This window comes from Poromitra crassiceps (genome assembly GCF_964638095.1).
Source record: "Poromitra crassiceps genome assembly, chromosome: 13".
Taxonomy (NCBI): Eukaryota; Metazoa; Chordata; class Actinopteri; order Beryciformes; family Melamphaidae; genus Poromitra; species Poromitra crassiceps.
Genome location: NC_139644.1, coordinates 30,842,278 through 30,861,335, shown reverse-complemented (window position 1 = coordinate 30,861,335; position 19,058 = coordinate 30,842,278). Strand labels below are relative to the sequence as shown.

The window sequence follows — 19,058 nt, the reverse complement described above, 5'->3', positions numbered from 1 at the left end:
TTTGAATCTTGAAGCCCCCTTTCACACGTATTGAATTGTATCACAAGTTAAGCATATGGCCCCATCCCTACTTCACAATGCCCAAATGTAATGAAACTCATGTCAGGAGACTAATTGCTGAGACAGAGATATAAACCTTCATGATAAGCAATTCAATCAGAATTGATAACTATATTTCTATGCACTTCCTAAATCAATCAATAACTTCAATAGATCTATAGATCGATCAATCAACCAGGAGTCCTCTATTCTCCTCAACAGATTCTTAAAGCACTGTAGATTTAGTATGTGCCGCTCCCATCTCTTACCCAACATCTGCGGCCCACTGTGGCCTCTTGGTGACCACAGGGTCAGTGTGATTGACTGGACTGTAATGGAGCCAGTCCTGACTCCAGTCCACCTTGTCGTCAGGCACCGGGAAGCGCTTGATTTCGGAGCCTGGGTACTGGAGGCATCTGGACTTAGTGTGGGGTGCCACTGAGGACGGCATCGTTCGGGCACTGGTCGTGTAGAGGTGACAGGCGCTGGCAGCAAAGGTCTGACCGACTCTGAAAGACTGGGCAGACGAACAGGAGACTGCAGGCCTGAAGGAGAGGAATATGAGAAAGACAGAGAGAGAGAGAGAGAGAGAGAGAGAGAGAGAGAGAGAGAAATTCAGCATGTAAGCTTAGCTCTCCCTCCCCAGCAACAACATGGTCATTGCTCCGTCCAGCGTCCCCAACCAAATGGTGAAATTACCTTTTCAGTCCAGTGATAACAGCAGTCAATCCAATCATCTGTCATCAACAAACTCTTATCTTCAAAAAGCACTACACAGCTCCCTTCCCCCCTCTTGTCTCTAAGTAAATGTGATCTTGTTTTGTGTTTGTCCAGTAGATTCTAGCCTCTCCTTGGACCTTGTTTCTCCTATTTCTTCTGTTTGTACTTCTTTCATAATATGATCATTGTACTAAGGCTGCACATTTTGTAAGTCGCACTGGATAACAGCGTTAGCTAAATGCCGAACTATAATATGAAATGTCAGATTTTACATTTACTGTACAAGCATGGCAGACTCACAGACATGACCCCATTCATCCATACCTGACTCCGGAATTGCAGACGGCGTACGGCAGTCCGAGGAGAGTGAGTGCTAGACGAATCCGTCCGATCCAGTTTCGCCCAAGACTGAACTGTATCATTCCTTTGAGCTAGAAGATAGATAAATCAATACCACCTCTGGTGCAGCAACACAACCACAACATGCAGCACTGCAGGAAGTAACCAGGAAGTGCGGGCACGCTGCGGTTACGTCACCACCTGGGTGTGTTCCAGTCGCGCTATGGTTGCTATAGTGATCCAGTGTTTAGCAGTGGTAGGTGAGGGGGTGGATGTGTTAAACTTCCAATCTCTTACATTTTAAAACGTTGCTTTGTATTATCTTAAATATCTGGGCGTGGATCTCTAAGTGTAGCGATTCACCTAGCTAGCGTTACATCTGCGTCTGCCAGATGCAAGTTAAGGTAGGCTACATAAACGTAAATGCTACATTATATACCTCCCTTGATGAATCAGAAAAGTAATCTGAAAATATAACTTAAGAACATCAATCATATCTCCTGGGCGCACCACCCAGCCGGAGCCAGGAAGTGAACAGAGAAGAGAGACACACGAAAGGCAGTTAATATCCTCAAACAATAAAAAGATAATTACGATAAAATGCCATGGCCAAATGTCATCTCATAACCATGAAAGTATTATATTATCATAACGTAGCATGCAAAACAGATTTCGGCACGCCCACTCATGGTTGCTGCATGTTTATTTATTGGTTGCGCGCGTTTAGCGTTAATAGTGAATCTTGAACAGGCGGTGCTTCTCATTTGAAGTGTGAAGAATGTGACTCCGCCCGATCAAGTCATTCTGGTGTTAAAAACGAATGCACCTTTATTACCGTAGTTTGGCACGCGCATTTACGCTCCGTGTTGAGACCAAATCCGCGCTCTCGCACGAAATCCATTTACACTCTAGTAGTAGAGAGGGCCCTGATTGAGTCGCCTTCGTCCGTCAACCAAACAATCCATTTGGTGAAACCGTTGAAGAAACCTGGAATCGGCCTGAGAGCTACGACGGCTGACTCAACAAAAGATATCGCCACAACACGAGTGATTTGGAGACCGAAGCATGGCGGATTCGAGCAGCAGTGCCGCGGTCGGAGCCACAGGCTCTGGTGGTGGAGCTGCCGGGGTTGCTGGCACTGTTGCGCATGATGGAGCAACTGGAGCTGCGGGAACCAAGACTGGCTCCGAGTCCGTCAAGGGGCAGATTTTTGATGTCGGCCCCCGCTACACGAACCTCTCCTATATCGGGGAGGGAGCATACGGAATGGTTTGGTAAATATTATCTTCGTCGACCGTCTCTATAAGCCTCTATCCTAATATCTAAACCAAGATAGCTAGCTAAACGTAAGCTGTTTGTTAGCTAATCTTGGTTAGCTAGCTAACCTTGGCTGTTGTATCTATGGTTGTATCAAACAAGCAATGCCCTGGCAATGGAAGTCAAGTGGAAGCACGATATATGCATCTAATTAAACTGCCAACCCCACAAACATGATCGAGATGAAGCCAGTCCGTCTTGTGGTTATTAGCAGTTATTATTTGTTAGCTGCTAAGAGCTACAGGCGTGGCTATGGGGGCTTGTAAGAACATACAGGAAACTCGAACGGAGTGATTGCGCAGGACATGGTTTGCTATCTGGTAAGACATCTCATGCAGATTTGCTTTTGGCCGCAAGGTATCATTCTAACCATTTTCCACTCCTGTCATTAGCCTCCAGTTAGATTAATCTGAACTTAATTCTTCCCTGATCGCGAATAATTCTGCCTGCAGCAAATGCTGCTGCACAGGATGCAAGTGGGAATTGTCAGATATGCGGCAAGGCCTTTTCCCTTGTTATCGCTATACGTGATCTCGAGAGCTTTGTGAGTACATGTTAGGCTAGCCTGTTGCACTTGATATCACTGTCAAGTCATTGCCAAGATGTGAGCCCTGCTGTATCAAGGGAAGTGAATGGTACGGATGAGTACTAGGCCCACACGTCCATTTCAGCAGGGTTTCACATTCTTCTAATTGATGGGTACCTATGTGGATTACTATGTCTTCTGTCATCGTTTTGTGATGAAACTATAACAGCATTTGGTCATTGTAAACATGGTCAACACCCGTTGGTTAGTACAGTGAAAGAAAATCAATGTGATTTCATCGTATCATTCACACCAGCCTTCAAACTGATCCAGGTGATCGACATAATGTTTTTGTAAAAAGAAAGAAAACTAAATAGTAAACAAGCTGTTGATCCATTGCAGTCTATTAATGCCTCATTGTTTTGCCCATACAAGCTAAGCTAACCCCAACCCACGTAGAATATTTAAGCTGCACTTTGTGTAAAATGGGAGAACACAAGGCCTAAGATGTGATGTAACTATCTTTTGTGCTGTTGACAGTGAGCGGCTATGTAGAAATCTGGCTGGGATGTCTTTGATGATTAGACAAAAGGTGGGTGGGTGAGAGAGTAGGCATGTTTTGTTTTTAGAGTTATCAAGTGGGCAACACCCATCACAGATTTTCCATTGAATTAGGCCCCCCAACTCATCCAGGAAGCTTAACAGACTATAGGGTTCCAGACCAACCCTATCGATCCGCTTTCAACACTGTCTGGTACCCATTCATTCTTTAACACTTAAGCTCACACGTGTCCCAACAATAAGACAAAGATGAACTTGGTGTGGTTTTTGACATGTGGTTCTTGGCACTGGATCTTAGTGTTGAGGAAAGTCTGCAACACTCTTTTTGAGCCTGGTATCTGCCCAATTCCTGATACCGTTATCAATGTACGCCCAGTGGTGCAGCATGTAACCTGAGCCCTTTCTTCTGCTCCTTTCCACTCCCACCCTTTCCAGCTCTGCCCTGGACAACGTGACCAACTCGCGCGTAGCCATCAAGAAAATCAGCCCGTTTGAGCACCAGACATACTGCCAGCGCACACTGAGGGAGATCAAGATCCTGCTGCGCTTCCACCATGAGAACATCATCGGCATCAACGACATCCTCAGGGCACGGCGTCTCGAGTGCATGAGGGACGTGTATCCTTTTGCTCTTTGTAGTTCTTAAAGTGATCCAAAGTTTTACATTAGTAGGTGTTTATTTGCATGTGTGAGGGTGTGTCATTTCCCCCCCATATCTAGTTTGAATTAAATCTAAGGCCCCGATCAGACGGAGTGCGTTTTAACAGGCTAGCAGACTTTTTCTAATTGTTGTCAATGGAAGTGATGCATTTTGGTCGCTGCTTTTGTGTTGCTGAGCGCCTCGCTCGATGTGCCCTGAACGCCTCAGAGGAGAAAAGCGCCCAACGTCATTTGCTTTCACCCATCTTCTGCATATCTTCTTCCACTAGTCTCGCTTGCCAGACTATCTCCATTTAGCGCTGTACCCGCGCGGGCGAGAGTCTGCCTGTTCTTACTCTCACTCTGGTCTAGTGGGTGGAAAAGGCTCTGTTATCTTTACAACCATCCACCTAAAGTACCAAGCAGGCCTGCTTTATTGCACAATCCAAATCTTCGTCAAAACTCACCATTTTCAGCGTGTAGCAATGAGCTACCATTGTTGTTTTTTCACAGCGGCGGAGGCATTTGAGAGCGACCATAGTGCGACATGCAGGGAGTGGAAAGGAAATCCATAAATGGATGGAGCGGGTCGGAGCCAATGGCAGAACTTGCAGGGAACAGAAAGGGATTTTCTTCCGCTGCCAACTGAAATGGTCGGCACCAATGGCAGAGCTTAGACCCGCAGCCTGCTTCCAGGCAGGCAGATTATTCTTCCACCAACCTGCAGTGGGAACCAAATGTAAAAGGTGATCTTTTATTCAAATGAAGCGCTGCTGGACAGATGATGCAAGCCAGATTTACCAGAAGACCTTATCGATTCAGGAAAGATGTTCAGTTTTGTTCTGCCAGGTGTTTTCGTCAAATTTACAGATTTTTGAACGGAGCCTGGTGTCATAAGTGTCCTCTGCCTGTCCATTTTTTAGACAGATGTAGAACATTTTTTAAATAGCGGTTAGGCTAAGGACAGTGATTCGGTTGGTGCCTAGTAATGAAAAAAAGACAAGCTGCTCTCTGTAGGCGAATCCACAAAAAAAGGCAGTGCGGTGCACCTCGTGTTTTGCAGTCTGCAAAACAGGCCTTAATTTGGGAATTGGTTCAAACCAAGCAGTTGAAAACATGTTCTTCCTTGTGTGTCGCTGGGTCGATTCACCACAGCCGCCATACCAGGCAGGTCTCATCTCATATCAAACCATAGTGCAGCCTACAAATCATTAATGTCATGAAAGCATAATTTCATGTAACGTCTAAGATGTAATGTCAAAACTCCTGCATGTCATGTAAAAAAATATATACCCGCGAACTGCTGAGAAATAGTTTTTAAAAATCGAAGTGTCTATTCATATCATTCAGTGAATTGTTAGAGAAAAAAAAACCATTGTGTTCAAATATTTCTAAAAGTACTTAACCCCATAATAATCACCAGATTCTTTATCATATTGTTAGGGTGTTTTCACTGCTTTTTTTTAATTTTTATAGTGTGTATCTGAGAATTCAGCTGTCACGACACTTGGCTCTGAGTTACTGAGACAGTGTGCAGAGCATGTTGGGGTTAAAATAGAACAAGCAATCCAGTTTTAAATCCCCATACTTCTACCACAGAACTTCAAGATTAACTTGGCACAGAGTTCAATAGCACAATTAACAGGGAGCAAAAACTCCTGAAGTCATTAATACAGATATTCAAGATTTATTTATTTATTGTCACTCTGTTGTACAAGTAGTACGCACGTGTGAAATTCTTATGCTAGGGGACTCCATTACAGGACATAGTGCACATAAAAAACACTAGGTACACAGTCAAGTAAGCAGTAGGTACATAATCAAGTAGACAGGCAAACAGGTATTTACGTACATGTAAAGTACGTAAATACGTAAAACACAATACAACACAACACAATAGAATGGAAATAAGATAGAATAATAAAAATAGCACAGTTTGTCGGTAGAAGGTGCAGTCAGGGCAAGTTGTGCAGCAGTAATGTGCAAATGGAAATATAACAACATTTCTGTGGCAGAAGAAATCCCTGTGAGCTAAGAATCTTTGGCTACATATGGAAAATAAACACCAGATACGGATACCTCAAATTTTTTGTTGAACTGCGTTGCCTACATATTTTTAAGCCAACATCATCCAAAAGTAATTCAGTTACCTTGATTTATTCCAGAGCATCACAAGCAGCTACTCAGTAATGTCTGTGCAGTCTACCATTTTCAACCTAGCCTTCCCAGCAGTGTCCATAAAGTATGACTTTATGACCATAAAAGTGACTCATAGGAATAGACTATGTGACAACCAGGAAAGACTAGTGACTACTGGAGAGTCAGTTGACAGCCGGAACAGGGACGGCACCCGGGTAGCAGTATGGGTTAGCTCTCCAGCCTGCGTCTTCCGTGAGGAAGAAGCCCAACAACCCACGAGAGGCCTTTTAGGAGGGCCATTCAAGCCGCAAGTGGAGACTGCAGTGCCACCAAGTACTGGTACTGCATGGTGTCCACTAAGATACCATCACCTCGGAATGAGATGTTTGAAGCGGGGGAGTCTGGTGCAGCGCACAGGTCCTAGACCTGGTGAGACGAAGGAGGAGCCCGGCCGGGTGGCAACCCACAGAGCCCGGTCCCTCTACGTACCAGATTTTTTCCCCTTTATTTATTTTTTAATATGCTGATTAGCCCCACTTTAGTGCATTTTTGTTTTTGCTTTTGCTAATTTGTGATGAAAACTGGTTGGGTGTTTGCAAATCCAGGTAGAAGGGCAGGTTCCGGTTGCATTCCTTGTGGCTCGAATGGTAGAGCCTGGCACAAACAGCAAGAGTCTGGGCAGATTCGACTCCCACTGAGGCCACCCATACTGAAAGTGTATGCCTTGCATGCCAGTTGAGAAATTGCGCGCGCCGCCATGCCATTGGCTCTCCAATTCTAGTCGAGAAAGAGTTATGACATAACTGATGATGTCACTATTCCCTTAAAGCCCGTTGCACACGTCACCGTTTCGAGGAAACATGACGTTAAACCCGGAAACCGTAGCAACACGGTACACACTGGTTTGAGATTGAACACACCCCAGATGTCATTCCTGCTGCTGTCAGTAGGTAGGCAGTCACCCAGCCCTGCTGTTGTCGTCCTTGACCAGCCCCCCGTCCAGCTACATTGTGCAGACTCTGATGGAGACAGACCTGTACAAGCTGCTGAAGACCCAGAAGCTGAGCAACGACCACATCTGCTATTTCCTCTACCAGATCCTGCGAGGCCTCAAGTACATTCACTCAGCCAACGTGTTGCACCGTGACCTCAAGCCCTCCAACCTGCTCATCAACACCACCTGTGACCTCAAGGTCAGCCCCGCCTCCAAACACACACACACCACCATCGCAATGCCAACACATTTGGCTATTTATCTGTTATTCCCACAGTAAGATCATTTTTCCCCACAGTCGAGGCAAGTGGAGTTTTAATTTTTTTTGTGATTGACAAAGGTTAGACGCCAACAAGAGTATCGATGTTCTATCTGTATCAATATTCTGTACACAACAATATGTCCAACATGCACACTGTATTGAATACACTATATATGTAAAGTCAAATGCTTATTTCCAATGAAGAATGCCCAAAATATGTATGAGAAAAAGGGATGGAAAGAACCGTATGTTTATTTAAACTGTGGCCCGTCTGGCAAGTTGCATCAGCTCGTAACAAGATATGAGAAAGAATCCCTGGAATGTTGTATATGGGTGCTGAATCGACCCGGAGTGCTTCCTCTGCATGGCAAGTTGCCCTGCAGAGGCTGTCCACTTTTAAATCATACAGATTTTCAGCATTGAGATATGCCTTTCACTGGCCAGTATTCACTACTGTCTCTCTCATAAGCAGGAACAAGACAACAGGGTTTGCCTAAATTGAAATATAAAATTGCCAGTCCACAATAGAATGTGCAGGATTTCTGTTGTTTTGTCCTTTAATCAAGAGGGGGGGGGGGGGGTAAGGTAAAATGAGAGAAATCCACTTGGGCTGTGCAATATATCAATATTATATTGGTATCCTGATATAAGACTGGATATAGTCTTAGAATTTACATGTCGTGATAGGGTGTAAGTGTTGTCTTTTCCTGGTTTTAAAGGCTGCATTACAGTCAAGTGATGTAATTTTCTTACCGCCAGACTGCTCTAGCTGTTATATTATTTGCATTCAGGTAGTTATTACAGTATATCCACATTACTGATGATTATTGGTCAAAAATCTCTTTGTGTAAATATTTTGTGAAAGCACCTATTTACAACTGAACATTTAGCCCACGTTGTAGAAAATACAGATATATGTATATCTTGTATTGCCATTCAGCCTAAAAAATATTGAGATATGATTTTTGGTCCATACTGTATGACCCAGCCCTAAAGTCCATTTTGTGGCTTAAAACAAGTTGAAAACACCTACCGTATATATTGGTGATATAACTTGCATTTCCTGGGTTCATTTTGTTGTTTGTATTTTTCTTATTCAATAGATAAGTAGCTAAACAGAATAGTTCCAGTGCAATGACAAGGGAGTTAAATAGGAAAAACCTTTCAGCAATCTAAAACATCAACGTAACATCCAGTTTTGGTGTCAGACCATTGGACTCAAAAGACTTCTGCTTAATAATTGCACCAATAGAAATCCATCATCGAACTGTCAGAGATGGGAGTTGCTCTACTGTCAGAAGCATCAAGGATCCAGAATGCAATGCAGCTGCAAGACATGTATTTTGCATAAGGGGTGTGACTCAGAGTCATCGCAACGTCTCCAATCACTCCAATGGACCAGTTTTTTACTCTCAAGAGTTCCCGGAAGTAAGGTTCTGGATTAAGCAGTGCTGTCAAGTTGCAGCAAAATGGACAGCTTGTGATGTACTTTGAAAGGGTCCGACGTTTAAAGAATCAAATTGTACATTATCAGCTTTATTTTAGCATTCAAAAGTAGCGCAAGCCTCCTTCCTGGCTATTCATTGGCTACTGAGTCACACATTTTGGACTTCTGCTGACGCCACTCTCTTACTAGATTGCTCTGGTGTGACTTCTTGACTGGCAACGGCAGCTAGCAGTATCACTGTTGCTCTCTTCCACACAGTGTGAACTTAGCTTGATATTGGGTATTCAGTGGATATTTATTACTGGGAAAGGAAGAACAAGTTATATCAGTGGTTTCAATATGAGACAATACATCCACAGAACATCGAGTACACTATATATTAAGCCAGTTTTACAGTGGACCCACAGCTAAATGGAACAAGTTCCCACCCGTTCTCGGGGGCTGTTGAAAGGCATTCTGGGAATCGTAGGAAATCACTAACGAAGTAGATTTAGACGAGGCGGGTTGAGGGAAAGTGGATACAACAAAGAGCTAAATTACAACACTTGGCTTTTTGGTAGAAATGTTTAACTGTTAACAAAGTGGCCTATTCTTTACCATGTTACCCAGGCCAGGTCCGGAGTGCATTTGTGAATTATAGCCAGCTAACCATCAATCCCTGGATTAGTAAATCATGTGTGCTGGGTAAAGAACAGAGCTAACATGTAATAGCTTTGATTCATTCCATTCCAGGGGGGGAAAGCCTTTCCATAAATCCAATTAAAATACAAACAAGCAAGCACCACACAATAAAGAGATGAGAATAATGGGGAGAAAAACCTAGAGTTGTGCACATCACGTCACGAGGGGTTTCTGTTTCCACCTCCATATCCTTGAGTCTCCCGAAGTCTGTGAAGGCAACACAGACAAACGGTTATGAACCTGGGCCCAGTAGTTTTACCTTAATGATCTTAATAAATTATTAATCTCTAATGTGCTCTTCCTGTTGAGTCACTTGACTTGTTGCACCTCCACTACTGGCACTGCTGCAAGAAATATGAACATTAATAAAAAAGCAGATGCCTTTTGGTATATCAACAGGTCATAGAGAGTAGCACAAAAATTTAATAGGGAACTGAATAGTTCACAGGAGAACAGATAACGTTGTTAGTCTTACCAGCTGTCAAATTCTTGCCAGATTACGGCTCCAAAGAAAGTCTGTGGTGTGCGGCCGCCTGATTTAGACAAAGCACGACTAGCTGTGAGACCGATGTCCCTGACCTCTGACCCTGTGTGTTATCATCAGATCTGTGACTTTGGCCTGGCGCGGATAGCCGACCCTGAGCACGACCACACAGGCTTCTTGACTGAATATGTGGCTACGCGTTGGTACAGGGCCCCAGAAATCATGCTCAACTCAAAGGTAGGTGCAGGTGTAATGAGAGTCAGACTCAGTTTACGTATCTGACTGGTAGCCTGGGTAAACCCATCCCCCACGTGACCTGCTCTCAGACCTGCTCTCAGTCACTAGGTAGTAGTGACTGAGAGCAGGTCTGAGAGCAGGTCACGTGGAGGCTGGGTTTACCCAGGCTATCTGACTGGATGTTATTTTAGTCTGTAGTGTTGACTGTGTGTTTGTGTGTCTCTCTCTCTCTCTCTCTCTCTCTCTCTCTCTCTCTCTCTCTCTCTCTCTCTCTCTCTCTCTCTCTCTCTCTCTCTCTCTCGCTCTCTCTCTCGCTCTCCCTCTCTCTCTCTCTCTCTCTCTCTCTCTCCCTCTCTCTCTCTCAGGGCTACTCCAAATCCATTGACATCTGGTCAGTGGGTTGCATCCTGGCTGAGATGTTGTCCAACAGGCCCATCTTCCCAGGGAAACACTACCTTGATCAGCTCAACCACATACTGGGTGAGCTCCAAAGATCTCACACACACAATTTCCACACACTAACCAAGGCTATGTGAAGTACCTAGCATAGCATCTCCTTTCCACACACTAACCAAGGCTATGTGAAGTACCTAGCATAGCATCTCCTTTCCACACACTAACCAAGGCTATGTGAAGTACCTAGCATAGCATCTTCATTACAAAATAGTCTCTCCACTGCAAATCTATTGCATTTACTTCAGAGCAAACCTGTTGTGATGCTGAGCGCTGCAAAATTTCATGAATTTATATTGAATTTACAGCTAAAGCTATCAATAACTGGCACACATTACAAGTCCTGTCAAGCAGAGCTTTTAAATGAGCACCAGCCAAATACAGCTAAAATATGCAAGTGGCTGGTAGATTAGCTTCACTCACCACCAGCCCCCAAAAAACAATTGACTGGCTGGTCAGATTTGAACATTCGCTAGCCATTTGCCTGGTGGACAAAAAAGTTAATTTTGCCCACTGCTTGGTTATGATATTAGAGGGCCATGCATTTTCTGTTTGAGCCACATGGTTGGCATGGAAAAATAGATAAAAATACTTTGTTTTAAATGGGCACAGTAGATTGTGAAGTGCACACGCTGTGGTTAGCTAATGTGGCTCATATAGCGGGCTAATGTGACTCAGCTATTTATATCCACTTCCCTGTTCCTTTTCTCGCTCTTTTGTCCAGTGATGCTTTGTGCATAGTAACTCAGTGTCTCTCCGTTTCCACACATCTGTTACCTTCCTGTCTTTCGCAGAAAAGTCAACTGCACAGTTCCCGGCTGGGAACAGCAGCTATATGTAATAATGTTCATAGGGCGCAATAAATAGGAAAACTGGCTGAATTAGACATTTTTTTATCAGATCAATTAAAAGAACAGAATGCTCAGAACACTCAGAACCAATTTAAAAAGAAAGAGCCCTGCGTCACAAGTTGAATGTGTTCATGTGCGTTTTGGCTCCTTGGCAGGCATCCTGGGCTCTCCATCTCAAGAAGACCTGAACTGCATCATCAACATGAAGGCCCGGAACTACCTGCAGTCCCTGCCGGAGAAACCTAAGATCCCCTGGGACAAGCTCTTTCCCAAGGCTGACTCCAAGGGTATGGAACACGCTTTACTCATCTGGACATATGGAATCTGCATTCTGCTAGCATGTAGCCAGCAAGACCTATTTCACTTTTCACTGTCTAGTTCAGTGTGTACCTCCCCTAGTGGTCCCCATGGGGGAAATGGGTTCCCTGCAGCAACAAAGAGTGGGATTCACATACCATTCAATAAATGGATGGGGAAGGGGGGTTAATATTATGGATACAATGTCCATCATGCTACCTAATTCATATAGGTTTTATAGATTTCCAAATATACAGACCGGTGCAAGAGCTATGCAGAATGTGCAAATGTGTATCGTAGGCTCTTCTCTCTGAGTAATTATTTTCCATTATTCAATGCAAAGGCAGTATTTCAAATGAAGCTTGAGAAAAATTCTGCTGTGAAATATAAGCATGTCATTGGCTCTTTATATTACAGTACCTGATTTACAGATGGGAGTAGAAATGTGTCTTTAAGTGCCTGTGTGCAGAATTGGGTATTTGCATTACCGTGGTTACTGAGCGAAGACACAAACTCATTGTAACGTATGGCGGAATTATGTAGTAGGATGGCAGGTGGTAAGAAGGACCAGGCTGAAGGTGCTCGGTAGCTGCACCAGCTCCAACAGTTCCTTATTGATGATCATGCACAGCAGCCAGTAGATGGCACTGTTGAGTCTTTCCAACAGGCCGACTAGTGGCTCTGAACATGAACCGACAGGACAAAGGAATGTTGTGCTCCTAGTCTGGATGGTAAAATCTCGCTCCGTGACTTCCGGCTATGGCCGGAACGTAGGAACCAAAGTGCTGTATTGTAATGTTATTGATCCGGCAAGTTTCTTCAAGTACTACTTTGAATATTTCGTTTGGTATGGCCGTGCTTCTTATTTTTTCTCTAACTCGTAGCGAGCGGTGAGGTTAGGCTGCCTACTGCTGCATTTTTATGGGGGAACGAAAACACTGCGGGGCAGAACACAGGACCGGAACACGGAGCGGGACATCCTGCCTGTAGTAATACGTACCAGGCTCTTCTCCTGAGCCTGGTGATGCGAGGTTATTGTGCTCCAGTTATGGATGGGAATTTCATGCATTTTCCTTAACCGTTACTTGCGCACCTTGACGATCAATTAATCGATTAATCATTAACGTTGTGCCCCCCCCCCCCCCCCCCGCACCCGCCCCAAAAAGCATGTCCCATGGTTCAAGTTTGATTTATCCTCACAGTAACACATTAGCTGCATATTAATTATGTGACATTCATGGCATGAATCACAAACGAAATAATAATAAAACAAGCCTGTCCTTAATACAGTCCTTTCAACAAATGGCACCGCAAAATAAAACGCAGATGCAATAGTTTGCTGGGACGATGATGTTCCACTTTCGCTTTGCACTGCAACCGCTGGTTCTGAGTTTTAAGGTGGTACATCCTTGACGAGGTGCTGGAGTTGTATTTGAGAATGGCGTCGCAATATAGCATTTTCATCTTTTAGTGTGTAATGCTCCCACACTGGACTGTGTTTTGCTGTTAGCCTGCTTTGCTAGGCTAGCGCCGTCTGAGCTCTAGTCTGGTTGTTTCCTCCTTCCTACTTCCTCACGTGACAAGCTTCTCATGTGACCACTCCTGTTGCATGCGCCAGTAGTTTGGGTGAGGAATGCCCTCTGTTGGACTGGTATAAAAGTTAACACACTGTAAGATCTGAGATTGAAGTGATACAATGTAACAAAACATATTGTCGGTCAAAACAGTTAATTAATTTTAATCGGTTACATTCTTAACATAATCGTTAACATTCCTAGCTCCAGTGGAAGCTGTTCCTGATTGGATCAGTGTGAATAGACACAACAGCTCAGGGTTCAACATTGAGAATTTTTTCCACTTGCCCAGTTAGGCCAGAGTTCTACCAACCAACCAAAGTGTGTTTTCACTGGCACAGGGGGCAAGATGCAAATAACCACTTTTTCATACTGGCCCCAAGCCATCAGGCAATCTTCATTGTTGAACCCTGCAGTCTCTATAATTACATTCCTATGAGTGTTTTAATAAATACTATTTGATAATAATTAAATAAAATGTGAATTGGAAAGCTCAAATAATCTAGGACAAGGTTAACTTTTTTTTTTTTAATCTTTAACTGTTTCTGTTGGAAAGATTTTGGAATCCATCAAAACAAGAAAAGTACTTTTGAGATTTCCTCCTGAAGCTGTTGATTTCTCTCCTGCAGCTCTGGACCTGCTAGGCCGCATGTTGACCTTTAACCCCATCAAGCGCATCAGCGTGGAGGAAGCCCTGGCTCACCCTTACCTGGAACAGTACTACGACCCCACAGATGAGGTACACACACACACACCCACACACACACCCCCTTACCTGGAGCAGTACTACGATCCCACAGATGAGGTATACACACACCCACACACGCTGGCTCACCCTTCCTTGGAGCCGTACTACGATCCCACAGATGAGATACACACACACGCACACGGCCCTTTTTCATTGCCGCATTAGTCGCTGATTTCCTTTCCCATTATCAGTTGTATCGCGGCGGGCCGGTATATATTTTAAGGGGTAAGGGTTTGCGTTTAAAAAGGTTGAATTATGACCACGTGTGTATGTATATGAAATCAAAGATCGACTTGAAGAACAATAATATGGAGGTGTTAGGGTGTATGTAGCAGATACACCGGGCGGTCAGTGTATACAGTAGGGTCAGTTGACTGCTAGTGAAGGGCTGTGAGCACAACATTTTAATTGGCATTCCAGTTCTACAGCGCTGCACTTTGAACAGCTTTGTGGTTGTAGCACCTCAAACAAGTGTTGGTGACTTGACTGTGAAGGGCTGCTAAAGTTCATGAGTTTAAAAGACTATCTTTTTTTAGTAGCAAGACTCCTTCCAACACATACAGATGATGTTCTGCCATTATTGTGGTTTTGGGGGGAAATCAATCAATCAACCAATCAATCAAAATCAACTGATAGGTTTTTATTTAATTCCAGAACTTGGTATTGAGAGAGAACTGATTCAATGTGCATATCTAAGAGAAATGACTTTGCTCCAAATGAACTGATATTGTTATTACAGTAATACAATTATATTGTAATACATGGCCACTTACATATCCACAAAAGCTACAGCACTGATGGGAATGTCTGGAGAGGAGCAGTCTTTTGTCTTTGGCAATAGGAGCCCTAATTCCTGACTTAATCAGAATGCTAGCGTACTACAGAGCATACAGTAAGCTAGCGTACTACAGAGCATACAGTAAGCTAGCGTACTACAGAGCATACAGTAAGCTAGCGTACTACAGAGCATACAGTAAGCTAGCGTACTACAGAGCATACAGTAAGCTAGCGTGCTACAGAGCATACAGTAAGCTAGCGTGCTACAGAGCATACAGTAAGCTAGTGTACTACAGAGCATACAGTAAGCTAGCGTACTACAGAGCATACAGTAAGCTAGCGTGCTACAGAGCATACAGTAAGCTAGTGTACATTACATTACATTACGTCATTTGGCAGACGCTTTTATCCAAAGCGACTTACAATAACACATTTTTTGTCAGCAATAGAGCAGTCAACTACAGTTGACTGCACTACAGAGCATACAGTAAGCTAGTGTGCTACAGAGCATACAGTAAGCTAGTGTACTACAGAGCACACAGTAAGCTAGTGTACTACAGAGCATACAGTAAGCTAGCGTACTACAGAGCATACAGTAAGCTAGCGTACTACAGAGCATACAGTAAGCTAGCGTACTACAGAGCATACAGTAAGCTAGCGTACTACAGAGCATACAGTAAGCTAGCGTACTACAGAGCATACAGTAAGCTAGCGTGCTACAGAGCATACAGTAAGCTAGCGTGCTACAGAGCATACAGTAAGCTAGTGTACTACAGAGCATACAGTAAGCTAGCGTGCTACAGAGCATACAGTAAGCTAGTGTACATTACATTACATTACATTACGTCATTTGGCAGACGCTTTTATCCAAAGCGACTTACAATAACACATTTTTTGTCAGCAATAGAGCAGTCAACTACAGTTGACTGCACTACAGAGCATACAGTAAGCTAGTGTGCTACAGAGCATACAGTAAGCTAGTGTACTACAGAGCACACAGTAAGCTAGTGTACTACAGAGCATACAGTAAGCTAGTGTGCTACAGAGCATACAGTAAGCTAGTGTACTACAGAGCATACAGTAAGCTAGTGTGCTACAGAGCATACAGTAAGCTAGTGTACTACAGAGCATACAGTAAGCTAGTGTACTACAGAGCACACAGTAAGCTAGCGTACTACAGAGCATACAGTAAGCTAGTGTGCTACAGAGCATACAGTAAGCTAGTGTACTACAGAGCATACAGTAAGCTAGTGTGCTACAGAGCATAGAGTAAGCTAGTGTACTACAGAGCATACAGTAAGCTGCTGCTGCTGGTTTGAAGGCACCCGCCTCTCCAAACTTAAGTAGTGGTGTGCAGGACATCACAACAGTCAGCACACTGCACTCTCAATTTCACTGCCGTGACACGGTCTATTTAAAGCCATACTCCAAGCAAACCGCTTTCAGCTTTAGTTGCAAGTTGTTGAAGTGTGTGTGTGTGTGTGTGTGTGTGTGTCTGCAGCCGGTAGCGGAGGAGCCCTTCACTTTCAGCATGGAGCTGGATGACCTTCCCAAGGAGAAGCTGAAGGAGCTGATCTACGAGGAAACGGCCCGTTTCCAGGAAAACTACCAGGGCTCCTGAGACACACAGGTACTGCCCTCACACCTACCAGGGCTCCTGAGACACACAGGTACTGCCCTCACACCTACCAGGGCTCCTGAGACACACAGGTACTGCCCTCACACCTACCAGGACTCCTGAGACACACAGGTACTGCCCTCACCTACCAGGGCTCCTGAGATACATAGGTACTGTCCTCACACCTACCAGGGCTCCTGAGACACACAGGTACTGCCCTCACCTACCAGGGCTCCTGAGACACACAGGTACTGCCCTCACCTACCAGGGCTCCTGAGACACACAGGTACTGCCCTCACACCTACCAGGGCTCCTGAGACACACAGGTACTGCCCTCACCTACCAGGGCTCCTGAGACACACAGGTACTGCCCTCACCTACCAGGGCTCCTGAGACACACAGGTACTGCCCTCACACCTACCAGGGCTCCTGAGACACACAGGTACTGCCCTCACACCTACCAGGGCTCCTGAGACACATAGGTACTGTCCTCACACCTACCAGGGCTCCTGAGACACACAGGTACTGTCCTCACACCTACCAGGGCTCCTGAGACACACAGGTACTGCCCTCACACCTACCAGGGCTCCTGAGACACATAGGTACTGTCCTCACACCTACCAGGGCTCCTGAGACACACAGGTACTGCCCTCACCTACCAGGGCTCCTGAGACACACAGGTACTGCCCTCACCTACCAGGGCTCCTGAGACACACAGGTACTGCCCTCACCTACCAGGGCTCCTGAGACACACAGGTACTGCCCTCACACCTACCACGGCTCCTGAGACACACAGGTACACTGTACTGTCCTCACACCCAGAGCTCCCGGCTGGCAGGCAGAGTACCGCAGCCGAGAGCTCGGCACATTTTGGGGCTCTCACAGTTATGAAGGTGAAACAGTCATTGTCCATATCAAGTCCAACTCAGAACTTAATCTTATTCTCTCTCGTGCATACTGGCTTTAATTTATGGTAATGCTCCAAATCATTTCAAATGAGCTGACCGTACAGCAGTTTGATGGAAAATTAGATTTGATATCTTATTTATGCTCCACCAGTTGAACCCTACCAACACGGACTCCTGCTGCTAATTTCTCTGTACAGTAACTCAAAGGTGACTGAGTACACCTGTTTTTCCTAAACAAATATGCTTAATAACACCTCGCATTAGAGGTCTTTGGGTATGCCCAAATACCCCAGGGTCTGGCCCGGAGCCGGCTGGGTCTCGGGTCCATTCAAAAGAAGCAACTGCGGGTACGGTTAGGATCCGGTACCGTTTGCCACAAGTCTCAGATCTCTGACATTTAAATGTTGGGTCCATTAAAACCCGAGTGGACCCGGCAAGTCACTGTCTTGTTTTTTAGTTTTTTTAAACCACTAGATGTCACTGGAGCACATGCCATTCATGCATGTGTCCAAATGACTGGGAAAACTTGAACCCTTATCTTGCCACTATGTGATCAGTCTTGTAATTGGCCAAAATAAGATATGGGATGAGTTATTTAACAGAAAAAGTAATCTTTCTACATAGATGGTAATCAATTATTCAACCAATTGTCATTTATAAGTTAATGGGCTCAGAAATTGATGTGAATGATGGCATGACATCGTCAGCCTCATGTCGGGTGATAGAAACTGAAACTTAGTGTTAGTACTACTGCACTTTAATCAACATTAACTTAAAGATGACACTGCCCCGATGTCAATGAGATGCAGTACACAGAAATAGTCTTTGCTTAAACAGTCAGGATATCTTCTTAATATGTTTTAATAAAACTATTGTCTACGTGTCTCTCGAAGTGCCATGTACAGTAGTTAGTCGGTAGTCTGGGTCACCTACAGACTCCTCTAGGTCCCACTGTGAACTAGTAGATATGAGGATCAAAGTCACACAAACGCCCACAACACTCTGAAGTGCATTTTCCTTTTCTCTCCTTTCGCACCTTTCAGCTCTAAAGAAGAGTGACACAGCCACACAGAGGCTCGGAACAAGAAGACTCCAAAACGACATAAAAAAAAACAAAAAACAAACAAAAAAAAACATCTTCAAGAAACCAACAAAAAGAGAAACCAAGGATTATGAACATTTAACTGCTTATCTTTCCATTTCTACTGCAAGAGAGCTAAGTTTAACTTTGATTTGCGCGGTTGGGCGGGGTGGTGGGCTCTGTTGTACTCATGCTGTTTCAGTGTTGTCCAACGCGTTGGACTATACCCCCCTTCCACTGCGCATGTTTTCTTCTTCTTTGGTTTTTTCCTGTCCGACTGAACCCACGGCCCCTCTCATATCCCCACCAAAGCTTCCCACCCCCTGGGCATCCGTACCCGCACTGTATGTCGGCCCCCCGCCCCAC

The 19,058-nt window shown here is 44.6% G+C and overlaps 1 protein-coding gene across 1 annotated transcript; it reads left to right on the top strand.

The window, feature by feature from the left end:
- The first annotated feature begins 1,996 nt into the window (after nucleotides 1–1,996).
- mapk3 (mitogen-activated protein kinase 3) lies at nucleotides 1,997–18,778 on the top strand. The gene is made up of 9 exons (XM_083649381.1): nucleotides 1,997–2,372; nucleotides 3,938–4,120; nucleotides 7,284–7,473; nucleotides 10,269–10,385; nucleotides 10,751–10,865; nucleotides 11,845–11,976; nucleotides 14,190–14,299; nucleotides 16,587–16,715; nucleotides 18,655–18,778. The coding sequence occupies exons 1-8, from the start codon at nucleotides 2,164–2,166 to the stop codon at nucleotides 16,704–16,706; spliced, it is 1,176 nt and encodes a 391-aa protein (XP_083505507.1). The 5' UTR covers nucleotides 1,997–2,163; the 3' UTR covers nucleotides 16,707–16,715; nucleotides 18,655–18,778.
- The last annotated feature ends 280 nt before the right edge of the window (nucleotides 18,779–19,058 follow it).